General features: G+C 37.2%; 2 protein-coding genes across 2 annotated transcripts; both read right to left on the bottom strand.

Moving 5' to 3' along the window:
• Positions 1 to 4,593: 4,593 nt before the first annotated feature.
• Positions 4,594 to 11,625, bottom strand: LOC576960 (tubulin polyglutamylase complex subunit 2). The gene is made up of 8 exons (XM_030977234.1): positions 11,484 to 11,625; positions 10,489 to 10,656; positions 9,626 to 9,766; positions 8,852 to 8,950; positions 8,142 to 8,305; positions 7,407 to 7,564; positions 6,821 to 6,868; positions 4,594 to 5,033 (listed from the first exon to the last, which is right to left on the bottom strand). The coding sequence occupies exons 1-8, from the start codon at positions 11,554 to 11,556 to the stop codon at positions 4,970 to 4,972; spliced, it is 915 nt and encodes a 304-aa protein (XP_030833094.1). The 5' UTR covers positions 11,557 to 11,625; the 3' UTR covers positions 4,594 to 4,969.
• A 1,160-nt stretch (positions 11,626 to 12,785) lies between these two features.
• LOC105446654 (solute carrier family 35 member G1-like) lies at positions 12,786 to 15,016 on the bottom strand. The gene is made up of 3 exons (XM_011683724.2): positions 14,681 to 15,016; positions 13,592 to 14,017; positions 12,786 to 12,982 (listed from the first exon to the last, which is right to left on the bottom strand). Exons 1-3 carry the CDS (start codon positions 14,907 to 14,909, stop codon positions 12,786 to 12,788), a joined length of 852 nt encoding a protein of 283 aa, XP_011682026.1. The 5' UTR covers positions 14,910 to 15,016.
• Positions 15,017 to 15,460: the final 444 nt, after the last annotated feature.

The raw sequence follows: 15,460 nt of genomic DNA, 5'->3' as shown, positions 1-15,460 counted from the left end.
TATGATGAAGAGTCTGCGGCAGGTCTGCCACATACTCTTTCGGTATGATGAAGAGTCTGCGGCAGGTCTGCCGCAGACTTGCCGCATACTCTTTCAGTATGATGAAGAGTCTGCGGCAGGTCTGCCACCGACTTGCTGCAGACTTGCCGCATACTCTTTCAGTATGATGAAGAGTCTGCGGCAGGTCTGCCGCAGACTTGCTGCAGACCTGCCGCAGACTCTTTGTCATGAATATGCATATCTCATATAGACCTGCTGCAGACCTGCCGCATACTCTTTCATATCCAGTACGTGGCAATAAAGTATGCATGTAGAAGAACCAGTGATAAACTGATTGATACTTCATAATCAATATTGGCAATATCGATATTACCAATTAGGTAATACCAATATATATCGATATTACCAATTAGGTATATTCAATTCTCAATTGTATTAACTTCATCACATTGATCATTTGAAGTGTATTCAAGAGTAACATTTAAAAAGACACAGGCTCGTACACATATATATACTAAATATGTATATTGTTTCTTGGTTAGTAATCATAGTTTCTTGGTTAGTAATCAATATATCTATTGCTTAAACGTGAATGTAATTGTAACATGATCAGACAAAATAATCTATTGGTTAATAATGGCAAAAGGAAAATAGAAATCACAAAAATGATGTGCATTGTCTTAATTTGCTTAACAAATCATGATAAATGTATTTTTCTGTCACACGTGTAAAGTAATAATGAATATGCATGAGATGATTGGTTTCAATTGGCCCTATTAGACTTTAATGGGATTTCCTGTGGCAGACCTGCCGCAGACTGTTCCTGTGGCGTACTGGTATGCGGCAAGTCTGGAGCAAAGTTTCGCCCTGCCGCAGATCTGCCGCAGACTGTTCCTGTGGCATACTAGTATGCGGCAAGTCTGGAGCAAAGTTTCATCCTGCTGCAGATCTGCCGCAGACTGTTCCTGTGGCATACTAGTATGCGGCAAGTCTGCAGCAAAATTTCATCCTGCCGCAGATCTGCCGCAGACTGTTCCTGTGGCATACTAGTATGCGGCAAGTCTGGAGCAAAGTTTCATCCTGCCGCAGATCTGCCGCAGACTGTTCCTGTGGCATACTAGTATGCGGCAAGTCTGCGGCAAGTCTGCAGCAAAATTTCATCCTGCCGCAGATCTGCCGCAGACTGTTCCTGTGGCATACTAGTATGCGGCAAGTCTGGAGCAAAGTTTCATCCTGCCGCAGATCTGCCGCAGACTGTTCCTGTGGCACACTAGTATGCGGCAAGTCTGCAGCAAAATTTCATCCTGCCGCAGATCTGCCGCAGACTGTTCCTGTGGCATACTAGTATGCGGCAAGTCTGGAGCAAAGTTTCATCCTGCCGCAGATCTGCCGCAGACTGTTCCTGTGGCATACTAGTATGCGGCAAGTCTGCGGCAAGTCTGCAGCAAAATTTCATCCTGCCGCAGATCTGCCGCAGACTGTTCCTGTGCCATACTGGTATGCGGCAAGTCTGCAGCAAAATTTCTTTCTGCCGCATACTTCGGCATACTCTTTGCCGCAGACTAAAAGTCTGCGGCAGGTCTGCGGCAGATCTGCGGCAGGTCTGCGGCAGGTCTGCGGCATACTTTTCACTTTCCTATGGGATATTATGTATTGCAATTCTGTTTGGGCGACGAAACATCCTTCTAAGTTACTCAAATTACATAGACTTCAAAAAAGGGCATTACGACTCTGCTCTAATTCCCCTTTCTTAGCTCCCTCACAACCTTTATTTAGAAAATTCAATACTTTACATATTTATGATATTAATAAATTGCAAATTGCCTCATTGATGCAACGATTTTTCTCAAACTCACTACCTCCAAACCTTATGCACCTATTTAGTCTTAACAATGTGGTCCATACCCACTACACAAGAAATGCTGATAAATTCCATCATTGGAATGCTTCGTCCAATATACTAACCGATTCTCTCCGTTATGTTGGTCCAAAAATGTGGAATTCCCTACCTCCATTTTTACAATCTGTTGGATTTAATAATTCTTTCAAAAGACTTTACAAGAAACATCTTCTCTCTCTTTATAACGCATAATTTATTTTAAGACCACACCTATATTACTAATACTCCTTTTTTTTTTTTTTTTTTTTTTTTTTTCTTCTTCAAGTATATGTTATTATTAATTCTGCGCCTGGTGCATTCAATTGTCAAGCCTTACTGGCTTTTACGGATGCACCATTTTCCATTTATATTTTGAATGCTGTTTATGTCAATTTTATATGTAATTTTGATATTGTTACATGTTATGAAATTCCATATTTTATCTTTGTATATATTGTTGTGATGATGGAAATAAATTTCAATTCAAAATTCAATTCAATGATTCAACAGAACCAAACAAAATATTTACCATCTAAATGTTTCTGCTAAGGAATTAAATAAACTTTATCTGCATTATGAAAAGCATTTTTTTATTCGGTTGGAGATAGTTGCTGGGGGCAATATTCATGAATATGTGATATTACTATTAGTTATATGAGAAAATCCAACTTCCGCTGCTATAGAGTAACTCAATTTTGGAATTTTGATTTACACTTCACTTTTACAAACATGCACCCCTAAATGGACAATTCTTACATAAGGAAAGGCACAAATAAGGGGGCCGTTAGAGGTATACGACCTCAATCTGTAAGTGTACTAACCCTTTTTTTAACCTTCTTCTTTTTTTATTTTGCTCGTTTTTATTCATTTGTCTGTTTTGTTATATGTATGTATGAATGTGTTATTATTACTACTATTTGTTATTATATTTATTATTATTATTATCATTATCAGTATTATTATAATTAACATCATAAGTAGTAGTAGTAGTTGTACTAATATAATCATCATCACATTACCATCATCGTCATCATCATCAGTAGTATCATTATTATTAATATCATCATTATTACTATAATTATAATAATAACCATCATCATCATTACTATTACTATATACTTTAATACTTACATTTTTTTTTTCTTTTTTTTTCATTATCATTATTTTTTGGACATTTGTGTCCTGCCTCCTCCCTTTTTAAAAACATGAGCATAGCTTCAGGAGAATTGGAAGAAAAAACAAGCAAATAAACAAGAAACAACATGAAATCAGGAATGTAAGTAAATTAACAAAATGAGTTGACTTTTGTAATCTATGAAATGAAAAAAACATTCTCTCTTGCATAGATCACATAACGCACACAAAGTACTTGTATATACATGTGAAAAAACTTTATTGCACAATAAAATACAAGTAGAATGAGCTCTATTTTGTAAACAGAGAAATCAAAAGTATGATGTATGAATAATATATGTACAGATATAGTTCAATAAGTTGTCTTTGGATCAAAAACAGTTAGCATTGTTTTAAATTTTGTTTAATAAATCATGTTTTTAAAATATAAAACATCATCACAGATTCATGAGCAGACCCCAGTGCTACATCCCGCTAGCAAGAAATTAATGAGGAAGCCCGAAGGTGGTTCTAGGCATCAGAATTAAGCAACAGTAGATATATTGAAAATAATATTGCTAATGATATTCGTTTGTCTCGCAATGTGGTCAATAAGGAATATAAAAGATCACTAGCGATATTATTTTCAATACTACATCCGCAATGAGTAATATATTTAGCAGTAGATATATTGTTCCAACATTCAGACACACATGCTGGCAACATTATGGAGAACGAATATATTTGGTCCAAACAAAAATAGCATCAAAGAAAAGCAAAGCATAACTATTTTAAGTAAAGTCTATGTATGTGCATGCCATATAATCTGAATCCTGTCCCATAACATTAAGGGTGCTTTGGGGCAATTAATATCAAATCAGAAAAGGTAATAAAATTGTACCTGAAGTTTCAAGAGCAGATAGAAACTTGTATCGGCAGAATTATGTACATGGAGTAGAACTTCTGCTGAGAGATAAAATGCCTACAACAGATGGAATGGAGATGAATTCTCACCAGCACATACCAGAGAGTGCTGGATTTGACTTATTCTGCAAGCTACTAGCAGCGCTTAAACAGTACAACCTATAACAGTGCAGAGGGGGTGTTTCACAAAGACTAAGATCGTGTTTGCTCTCACCGCTTACTGGCATTAGTCTCTCAAGGGATGTACAAATCGTCACAAATCTACAGAATTTACCTTTTTGATAGTTCATTATTAAGGGAAAAAGTATTATCTAAAGATCATAATGATGATCGAGAGCAAACGGTGGCATGAACGGCCTGCTATAGATAAGTCCAACTAAAAGTAGATCGTAGTCTTTGTGAAGCACCACCCTGCACTGTTAGTATAGGTTGAACTGTTTAAGCCCAGGGTGGAATACGACCATCACCTCCTCTCAGCATTACTTGGGGGAGATTGAAACATAGAGGATATGTCATCTTTTCTCTTATTTCATTGTTAAATTTGGTGTGAAATATGATCTTCCCAAAAGAAAACATACTCTACTCTATACTGTTTGTACATATACATGTTTCGAGAATAGAAGAAAAAGACAATTTCTGCTTTTGAATATATTTCATTTTAAGGCTACAAATGGCTCTCCATAATTTTTAAGTACAACTTAGTGTTAAGTTCTACTTAGGATCTTTGTGAAACACCCCCTGGTACCATTACTCCAAGCTGTAGAAAAAAAATTCTGTGGCCAAGAGTGGATAAATACTTGATAGTTGAGGCATAGCAAAATAACCCACCACTTCATTGTAAAGTTATGTGACAGTTGCTGAGAGAACATCCATGCATTTTCTTATCACTTTAAACAATCAACTATCCGACTTATTCACCACATCATGGCCCTCAGATGTATATGCAAAGGAAGTCTTTCATCAAGAAGTGCCTTGTTGATACCTCCAAAGGCATCCCTCAGTCTGGAAGAGTCAATTCTTCAGCAGAATGGTGGCATCTTTAAGTATCTGGGATCATCTGAATCGACTGCTGCCCTGAAACTGAGTTGATCGTCCACTCAGTCCACCAGACATTGGCCTGCAGATAATAAAAGAATTCAAAAAGGTTCTGTCGTAACAACTGTAGCAGTAGAAACATCTTTTAGTAGACACCATACCCCATAATTACCAATAGTTTGCGTAGATACCCTATAAAATTTGTGATCTGAATTTTCAAAAGTGTATTAGGTTATAATTCTTTCTCATTTTGTTCACTTATTAACTGTTTCTCTGCTTTTTCCACTTCCACTCAAGTCAAGTACAGGTTTAATCCCAGATGAGGACTTTTTTTTGCCAACTCAATATCACATCTTTGTAAGTTCATTGGCTCAAATGTACATCAAAGGTCACCTAACAAATCAAAAACATCATAACAAGCAATATTTGAGCTTTAACTTATTCCATTAAAAAGCATGCCACATCTTATGTCACACATAACACATAGATGTGTGTTTAACGATACTATGTCACTTTTGCAGCCAACATCAAATTCCGTAAAACTTTGTAGAAATTGTGTATGTCCTATCTGTGAAATGTAAACGTTAGCAGTGTCCTAATATTCAAATTATGCAAGGAAACCCATTTACTTGCTAGACTTCATTGTCAGACACTATTGAGTGACTGACTGGCTTTTTTTCATCTTTGGTAATAGTATACATAAAATGAGCTGTAAAGGGTACATGAGCATTTGTCTACATCAATAACCCACTTCATGTAATGGCCAAAATTAAACTGATTGAATCTTTGCGCAGCATAATGCACTTGTCATTTGTAAGACGCACCTCTTGACCCCCGGGAATGGTGCGTCATTGTACCGATGTGAGTCGTACATTTTGATACCATGACGCACCTTCCGTCACAGAAAGTGACACACCATTACATTCCATCGACGCACATTTGAGTCAAACATATGACACACCATTTCATGAAAATGACTAGCCAATGACGCACATTTGAGAAACACTTCTGCTTGGAGAAAGTGACGGTCCCATTGACACACCAAATGACGCAACGTGGTAAAGTGACTTACTATGACGCACATATGGGTCAGTATTGTGACGGACATTTTGCGGCCATGACGGTACTGTGCGTCGCAATTTTGGGGAACATGACGTAACCATGACGCACCATCCCCGGGGGTCAAAAGGTGCGTCTTACAAATGACACCTGCATAAAACGTACGACCATTCGGTACAATGGTCTGAAAAATCAGACTATTACTTACTGGCTCTATAGCTCCTAAGTCGATTCGACAACTAATAGTCGTTATTTTCCCACTTAAAGACATTTTCAAGCCCCCCTTTTTTTAGGGAAGTTCTAAATTAATATTGACTTCCAAATGCCGTTGGAATTTAACCTTTTCATTTTTGGGGCCTGCAAATGGGACATAGTACCTTTAAAGGGATTGGGTAACTTTGTCTCAGATTCTGAAACAAAATCCTGGATTTAGCTCATGCTGCAATGATAATTATAAACCTTTATGTCAGTCGGGAACCCCATGAATTTTACAAGCCAATCGCCTTTCTGGTTATCAAGATATTTATGATTGGAATTCGAAATTTCATTGTTCGTTTTCCTAACAATTTTTATAACACTACAGTCTATTGGGGGAAATGAGTATGGTAAAACCAGTCATTCAAAGATTTTTACTTTTTTGAGGCACTTCAAGTTTTTTTAGGGCTTCAATATTACACCATATCACAGACACTGATAACACGTAGGGCCATGCATCTCAGATTTAACATTGTTAAACGATGCCTTTAAAGAATAACATGTCGCTGTGGATTGATTCCCTAGTAGCACACTGAATACTCTATAGAAACTTACTTGTTCTGTGCTGACTTCTTTTTCAGCTGACCCGAGGATGCTTTACTCCTGTAAAAAGGAAATTAGGAAGGGCAGTTTGTGACACATTGCAATCTCTAAAGGTAAATATGCAAATAATTGGTATTGACTCGTTCAGGAAATGGAATAAAAGCTACAAAGCTGTATAACAAATGTATTATTTACCAAATGTAAAACATGTGTTTTATAGACACTGCAATGCTGCATTGATATTAGCGTGTTTGGAATAAAAAAAAAATTCTCTCTGTCGATTGGTCCCTTTTTTAGTCCCCCCCCTCTCTCTCTCTTTCCGTCTGTCTGTCTGTATGTCTGCTCTTTCTTTCCCTTAGCCTACCTGTTTGTTTTTTTGCGTGTTTGTCTCTCTCTATCCGTGTGCCCCCCTCCCCCTTACCTGTCTAATCTTACTCCCGATCCTATTTTTCAATAAGGGGATACAGTCATAGATAAAAGCTACTGAAATTATTGCAATTCGTTGGCTGAGAGAGTGAATATGTTGAGAAAGTTTGGCACTTGTTATGGAAAACAATTTAGTATAATAAAACAGGGACCGGATGCAACTTTGACTTACTTCTTTTCGGACTTCCCTTTGAAAACCCTGGTGGCGTCCAGCTTCTGTAGGGGTACACCGTCTGGTATGGCGCACTCTGCCTCTTCGTCTGGTCCAAACATCTCCGTCAATATAGAGTCTGTTTGCAGCCGGTAAGGACCATACAGGTTGAACCATTGCTGCAAAAAGGACGCATGGACAGACAATATTATATGGATGGGAAAAAAAATCATACTGATTGATTGGTTAAAGGATATTGTTGAATTAAATTTATTCTTGCATCAAAAGATAGCATTGCATCCGGTGTTCAATTTAAAATTTGCTACAAAAGAATTTTGATCTATTACTGCAAAAAAATATACAAACGAGCCAAATTTTGGTTTGCAAAGAAAACTTATTTATCGATTGACTTATTGATTGAAGGGTTTTATTCTGTAAATTTCATACTAACAGTCTAAACAGACTGTATTGCTTGAGATAGTGTGTACGATTCTCTAGAAAGACAGAAGCTTTGAATCAGCAATATATGAACCTGCCATCTACTGTCTTCAGGTACAGGCACTAGCAACTATCTTACAGATTGCATCATTGCTGCCAGAATGGGCAGAGAAAATATGGCTCCAATAGAAATCTTACTATACTCCCCACCATAATTAAAAGCATGCTATTGGAGATTGGAGTAATAACAAAAATATCTAAAAAAAAAAAAAAAAAAAAAAAAAATTGATAAGTAGTCCATTAATTTCCTTGTCTTACCCTAGCAGAAGGACTGAGCCCAACATCTGTGAAAGCATACTGCCATTGAGGGAGCCCTAAATGGACCATCATGAGACGGAAGTACTGTGCGAAGGTACTGGAGAGAAAGTGCCATCTGAGGGCAGTATCTAGAAACCAGATTTCTGCATCTTCAGCCGGTCTACCTAGAAGCATTAGAACAGACATGGAGAGAGAAATTACATCAGTAATTCTTTATACCAACAAACAATGTAAAAAATGTTAGGGGGGGGGGGAGGCAGAGGTCAATTATACAAAATTATGTCATTACATGGTCAATTCATAATTCATATTGTGCAAAACAATTGGATCTTTCTACAAAGTTTAGACATTGTTGTGGAGTCCAATGTAATCACAGTGAAACACAGTACGGGGCCCCGTTTCTTAAAAGTTGTTATCAATAACAAATGCTAAATTTCTAAAAACAAATTTGCTCTCACCCCATCAAATGTCACGATTTCAGTAGCTTATAACAGTTATTGTAACTTGTCATTGATAACAAGTTTTATGAAACAGAGACCAGGGGGTGTTTCATAAAACTTGTTATCAGTGACAAATGACAGTTGTTGTTATAAGCTACTGAAATGCTTTCTTCTGATTGGTTATCAGCAGATTTGTCACTGATATTTGTCATTTGTCATTGAAAAAAGGGTTTTGTGAAACAAAGACCAGGTCCAGAACCTTTACACTACCTGGTTTAGTATTCCTGTAGACAAGACACACCTTCCCGCTTCCTTGGCAAGGGTCCAACTCAAAGATCCTACTTGTTGGGCCGAAGCTCGGTGTCTCATCTGAAAAAACAATTGCAATTTAAAAAAAAAAAATCAGTTACTGCTTGTGATTTAAACTACCAAAAGTGACAATTCTATTATGTAAAAAGGTATACCCTGTGGCTTTTACAGCAAAACCTGTACGGTATTTAAAAAAGAGTACTCATAAGAGATGACGAGAAAGGATGTCTTACGAGGCAGGTGGTCTTTATGTACAAGTTTCTTAAACTACATATTTCAATGATACAAAATAGAAGGGAAATTGATAAGTCTTTATGGACAGGCGGTCACTAAAGCAGATTGAATGTATCTCATGATATATAAAAGGTATATTCTGTCACAACTTTGAAGACCAAGTCAAGTATTTTAATTGTAAGTGATGGGCTTAAGCATCAAAAGAAATAGGGGATCATGCCTTTTATAGTTCTGTATGTGATAAATTGATTATGTTGACACTGATAACTAAAGGTCAAGTTTACAGCGGTAGTTTACAGCTGTCAGAGGAAGGATAATGTGCACACTACAACAACAGCTATCATTATCATTTTTATTATTGTCATCATCATCATCATCATCATTACCACCACCACCACCACCATCTTCATCATCATCATCATCATCATCATCATCATCATCATCATCATCATCATCATCATCATCATCATCATCATCACACGTATTAAGGTGTTTTTTTACCGGTCTCTTGTTCTCCATCTGAATCATCATCAAGATCAGCTAGGGTGGGGTTGTTTCTTCTTGTAATCTTTTCTCCAGCAATCTTTGTTACATCAGCAAGTGAGTTGAGCTCCATTCTCCCGAGAGGCTGAGTATTATCCCCTGAAAGTCAAGATATTTTAAGGTTTGTGTCATTAATCTACTCTATGAACATATTGGATCAATTTTACCATTACGGCGATTTATGAAAACAGTTCATGTGATTTTTTGTAAATGTACTGTATATACATTGATGAGTGAAATAAATGAATCTTGAATGGAAAGCTCATAGAATGATCCATGTCAGAGACATCATGAAACGTAACATGATAAATACATGATATGAAGTATTTTATTCTACTGCTGTACAATAAACCTTGTTGAGAATTTTTACATTAGAATTGGCAGATAATGAATCCCTTTGCGAGATAAAGCTACTCATAGAAAATACTGAAATTGTAATTGATGGATACATATTCCAATTTAGGGATGCACAATTTAATTTTTTATTGTATACCGGTAAATGACTTTGAAGAGGGACAAAGCACAGATGATGATGTAAAGCAAAGAGAGATGCTATGAAAAGAATATGTCAGAATGACTTAATTCCCGTTACCTCAAAATGCACATCATGGGAAATGATAGGCCTACAGAGAAAATCATATTTCAAGGGAGAAACTGTTGAAATTTGTTCATTTTGTACTTCTCTAGTGAGGTCTTTAAATCATCATTATATATTTTTCAGCTGCCCTTAATTTGGTTCAAATTAAAGCAAATAGTAAATGCTTCTCGTCTTATTTCATGTTAACTTCCCAGGGAGGGTGATTTATATTTCTCAAATTTACCATCTAATTTAACACTCCACTGTAGGAGCATGCCATCGGTCATCTGATACAAATTCTTAAAGTCTTCTGGCAGGAGGACAGAGTTGCGCTGTTCCCAGGACGAGAGCTGGTGACGAAGGACTTGAGGCTTCCGAGTCAGTTCAATGTCACATACTCCCGGCCTTTTTTCTACAAACACAATAAGAGGATAGGAGACCAAAAACAAATATAATATTTCAATATCTCAGAGTTTGATGTCATTTGTGGTTTTCTCTCTGATTGTGTTGTAGAATAAAAATTGTTAGTGATTTCAAATTATCACTTTGATCTACAAATTTCTATTTTCACATCACTTTTCCAGCATCCCTAATGTTATGAAAACAGCTCAATTTATGCTTATCTTATGGAAATGTTTACCCCCCCCCCCCCCACCACACACACACTTATACATGTACACATAGATGCAGACCTACATGATTCTGATTTTCATCAAGATGAAAAAGATGAACATTCTGGCTTTTCTGCATTTTCTCCTTCATATTTTATCCATCATATTTAATTCGACCTTGCTATTTTATTACAAATGCAGAAAATAGGCCACAAAAACTGGATGATTATCAAAACCAGTATAACCAGCAGGCCAGCTGTATGAGGAGCCCCCTCCCCCTCCCCCCCCCCCCCCAAAAAAAGGGGGGGGGGAAAGATAAACATTATGGCTTTTCTGCATTTCTCCTTCATTTTTAAACCCCCAAAATTTGACCTCATTTTATTACAAATGCAGAAAATAGACCAGAAAAAATAGGATGATTATTTAAACCAGTGCACCCCCCCCCAATACACTGGCCAATGGCTATACAGAACAACAAATCACGCAAGAAGAAGAACAAAATAATAGTAAAAAATAGAGGTAGACACAGAGTGACAGACGTCAAAACTTATGTTTGGGACTGAGCAATAAATTTTTAGCTGGAAATCTTGCATTTAGACTATAATTTAAATAAGTAAATCATAATTACCCAAACTTTTACTGATACCCGTCGTAAGTCGGTCAAGGAGCTCTTTATTGAAAGGTGACGGAGATTCAGTCATGTTTTCAATGTTTTTGTTTCTCTTTCCTCAGCTCACTTCAGTCTTCACAAAATAAATCGGTTTTAGGCGTCGGTGGCAACCAAAGTATTGAGATGGCGCTCTTCAAAAATAGGACCTAAGTAATAGTGTCCCTTTATATTTAAAGGGACACTAATATGACCGAAGCGCTATAGCTCGAGCTCGCGCTCGGAGATATACGAGTCGATATGATTTTCATTGGGTCACTGTTTTAACTTAAACGAAATGGAAATTTATCTCTGAATTCTTCAAAATCAACCAGCCAAGGACCTTCAGTATTCTAGTAATCCTATCTCCGGGAAAATCCCCAATAAATTCCCCCTGAAATTATTTTTCATTGGGAACCCGCCGGCACCTCCCAAGGTCCACCCATAGATTAAAGATTGGAAATTATCACAAATAAAAGGAAAAAAATCCAGAAAAGTCAATCAATTATGTTATCCCCTAGCATCGTAATATATAAAAACAATATTTATTTCATGAAGAACTCCCCACTTTAGGGGAGAAAAATACTCACTCCCTTATACCTTTCAAGTTTGGTTCATATAAGATTAATTCATTAATAAATAAATGAATAAATAAATAAATGAATGAATGAATGAATAAATAATCAAAAACTACGTAATTGAATAATTGAATAAACAAATTGAATAAAGAAGTAAGTAAATACATAAATAAGCAAGTAAATAAAAAATGGAAGCACATTGACGCAAATATTGAATATTTAATATTCGATGAAGCATACAAATCCTTTTATTATTGCTTTAATTTTTTTTAAATAGTTATTATAGGTTAAATTAAATCATCAGGCTTTTTATATATGATTATTTGGTCAGCCGCCTATAAGGACCACCGACTTTTTAACTGCTACCATGCAGCCTAAGCAATTTGTTATAACGATATTTATTCATGTTTGTAAATTGATTGATCTTTTTTATTGCTTGGCAAAATAAATTGAATTGAACTGAAATTGAATTGAATATATTAATTACGGTACATTCCTATATGTTCTCATTTGTTCATCTTCCTATCCCTTTTTAATGTTCTTTTTTTTGCATCTGTAAAGTCCTCCTTATTTATTTTCTTTATCATCAATACCATAACAGTTTCCTTGTTCTTATAAAATATTGGAGTTTCTTAGTGAGGTTCATATAGTCATTGGAAGAAAATCGTTTCTCTTTCCCTATCACTTCCTCTCCATTTATATCAATTCATTTTAAAGCTCCAAGCAGAGCCGTAGAAACGATGACCAAGAAGGCACCCAAGATGCTGGCCCAGCTCGGCACAGTCCCAAAGAGTACGAACTGGAAGACGAAGGAGAAAAAGATGGACGAGTTCCTCATCAGTGTAACCGGGGCTGCTCGCTCAAGCTGGAGGGCTTTGCCTAATAATGATTGTGACGTCAGTCCTGTAGCAGTGGGTGGATGTTTCAAGAAGAAAAAAATAAAGATAAAGATGAAAGTTACCATAGTTTACTATGTACAGGATGGGTCTTGAGAAAGCAGAGATAAAAGTAAAAATTTAGATTTGTTTACTGACTTGGTTTTAAAGATCCCTTAAAGAATAGAAATACCCGGAGGGATTGGATGATGTTGCTCGTCTTATACCGTTCCTGCTCATCCTATTAACATATTCATCAATTTGCCAGACATTCACATGCTTCATCGCGATTGACAATGATAGAGCATTCTTTTTCATATTTTTTTATTAAATAAAACATACTGACCTAGAGTCTATACGCATCGACATGGTGTAGACATGTTATATTAGAAGTGTGGGCGTGGTCTCCCACTGTGCCGAGCATATAAGGTTATCATTTGTTTTCCAGTGAAGGCCAAAAGGTGGGGAATAGCGTCGCCTCCACCCCCTTCCCCCAATCCTCCCCAAGTAAGAAGGAGGGGATACATCCCCTGGCTATATGAAGCATAATAATTATGTGTATGCATATTTAGCCCCCTAACTCATGTAATGGGGGGGAGGAGGGGTGGGGTTGTGATAGAAAAGGCTGTGTAATTACCGGCGATAACTTCTGGAATGAGATACTTCCAGTCAGCAAAGGGAGGAAGTCGAACTGTTTCCATGATAACCATGGCAACGCACGAATAAATCGCGATTCCAATACTCGTGATACAGATGATCAACGTTGGGGGTATCGTCTGAGAAAGTTTCCTTGAGAGGACGAACGATAGCGAGGCTGCCACGGGTACAATAATCGCCACGCCCAAGTAAAAGCTTTCATCAGAGTGAACTCCCATTTTTGGATTCCTCGTATCATGGAATGGAATGACGCGAGATAGAAACTTAGGCTTGTAGATGAGAGCTACACCAGTCCAAGCAAGGAGGGCGAGGTACACGTGTTTCCGTTGCCACGCCTCTCCTAGCAAGACCACGCCCATCAAACCAGTGAATACGGGGGTTACTCCAAAAATGGCTGAAGCGTCACCTGTTCACAGTAAAAACAGCGATAATGCAAGTGTAAACATCGACAGAAGGCAATAATTGGGCAATTTGATGGTTAATTTCCTTGAACAAAAGTCGTAGGTTTAGACCATTTATGCAGGGGGGGGGGGGGGGGGTTAATGAAAAAAAGGCCAAATCCATCTGAGATACAGTGGAAGCATAAACACCAACCATAGTTAAGAAAAAATGTAGGGCCCAGTTAGCTTTCAAAATTTATATGGAACATTATCATCTTCATGATCCCCTTTTTCATGATGACATTATAGGCTCCCCATCTCCTTTCATTGTTGATCTCCAGGCAAACCAAACGCATCTGATATGACTAAAAAATAATAGTCTATAAAGTTAAGATTTATGAAAAACAAATAGAGGGATAATTATTACAGTTTGACCACAATAAACATATTTGAGGAGAGTTAAGGCGCGCGTGATACATTTCCTAGGACACAGTGACTTATCAGATTAAAACAAAATTAATAGGACCTATATAATTAGTAGCCTATTAACATGATATATCTAAGAAATACTGCATGTTGTCAATTTATTCAAGAATTAACTTTCACCTCTGTAGGCCTAATGGAAATCGACATTCTCTTATTTTTTAAATAAAAAAACACAAATATATTAATAACGATTGTGATTGTACCCATAGGTATCCGCTGATAAACTGCATAGGCGGTTATCATGGCTAGGAAAGATGAAACAGACCGAACAAGAAGCCACTCGACTGTTCTGATTGGTGACTCGAGCACTGCGTCACGAAACTTTGACCAATGACCGCCCAGTATTCCCAACAGCAGGGTGGAGCAGCCAATCAGCATCGTCCGTAGAAAAGTTATTTGGAGAAAAGTTGAGTTTATCGCTAGCTTTGTCATGAGCGATGAGATCGATACTGCAAAACCAGAGAGGAACGCGAGAAGAAGTCCGTTTGAGAGAATCGGTGCATGATTTCCAGTGCTTCTTTTAAAATTGTTGTTTTGGGTTTTCATTTTGAAGATAATAGCCAGCGTCTTTTTACTTGAAATTCCGGATATTTGTTACTTTTCGTCCCTTCTTTTTTATTTTCCTGTGGAAAACTCTCGATTAAATGTATTTAGTAGTAGAGGTGTCGAAAATTCTCTCCCGTCGACCTGGAAAGAGAGAAAGTGAGTGAGAGCACGACAAGAGAAAGAAGAGGAGAGAAAGAAGAGGAGAGAGAGAGAGGGGGGGGGGGGGGAGAGGGGGAGGGGGAGAGGGGAGAGAGGGAGAGGGAGTGGGGAGTGAAAAGTGGAATGGTAATTTCTTTAGCATTGTATATTCCTACAATAATTTTCAATATAGCTTTGGATATCCATATTACTGATAGACCATAATCATGATGATGTTGGTTGTTATCTTATTTATTGTATATTTTCAGAATGTTGTTCACATGACCAAACGCTCTGAA

Source organism: Strongylocentrotus purpuratus, unplaced genomic scaffold, assembly GCF_000002235.5.
Source record: "Strongylocentrotus purpuratus isolate Spur 01 unplaced genomic scaffold, Spur_5.0 spur5_scaffold_9, whole genome shotgun sequence".
NCBI lineage: Eukaryota > Metazoa > Echinodermata > Echinoidea > Camarodonta > Strongylocentrotidae > Strongylocentrotus > Strongylocentrotus purpuratus.
Note: the sequence above shows the minus strand (reverse complement) of the source record. Positions and strands in the feature narration are given on the sequence as shown.

What these genes read in the sequence shown, in the direction of transcription:
- LOC576960 (XM_030977234.1), bottom strand. Translation starts at nt 11,556, where the DNA reads ATGACTGAATCTCCGTCACCTTTCAATAAAGAGCTCCTTGACCGACTT. An exon ending in GGGTATCAGTAAAAGTTTGG is followed by an intron (nt 10,657 to 11,483) that starts GTAATTATGATT and finishes TTGTGTTTGTAG; the next exon opens with AAAAAAGGCCGGGAGTATGT. An exon ending in GGCTCAGTCCTTCTGCTAGG is followed by an intron (nt 7,565 to 8,141) that starts GTAAGACAAGGA and finishes TCCTTTTTGCAG; the next exon opens with CAATGGTTCAACCTGTATGG.
- LOC105446654 (XM_011683724.2), bottom strand. Translation starts at nt 14,909, where the DNA reads ATGACAAAGCTAGCGATAAACTCAACTTTTCTCCAAATAACTTTTCTA. An exon ending in TTATCAGCGGATACCTATGG is followed by an intron (nt 14,018 to 14,680) that starts GTACAATCACAA and finishes TACTGTGAACAG; the next exon opens with GTGACGCTTCAGCCATTTTT. An exon ending in CATTCCAGAAGTTATCGCCG is followed by an intron (nt 12,983 to 13,591) that starts GTAATTACACAG and finishes CCACTGCTACAG; the next exon opens with GACTGACGTCACAATCATTA.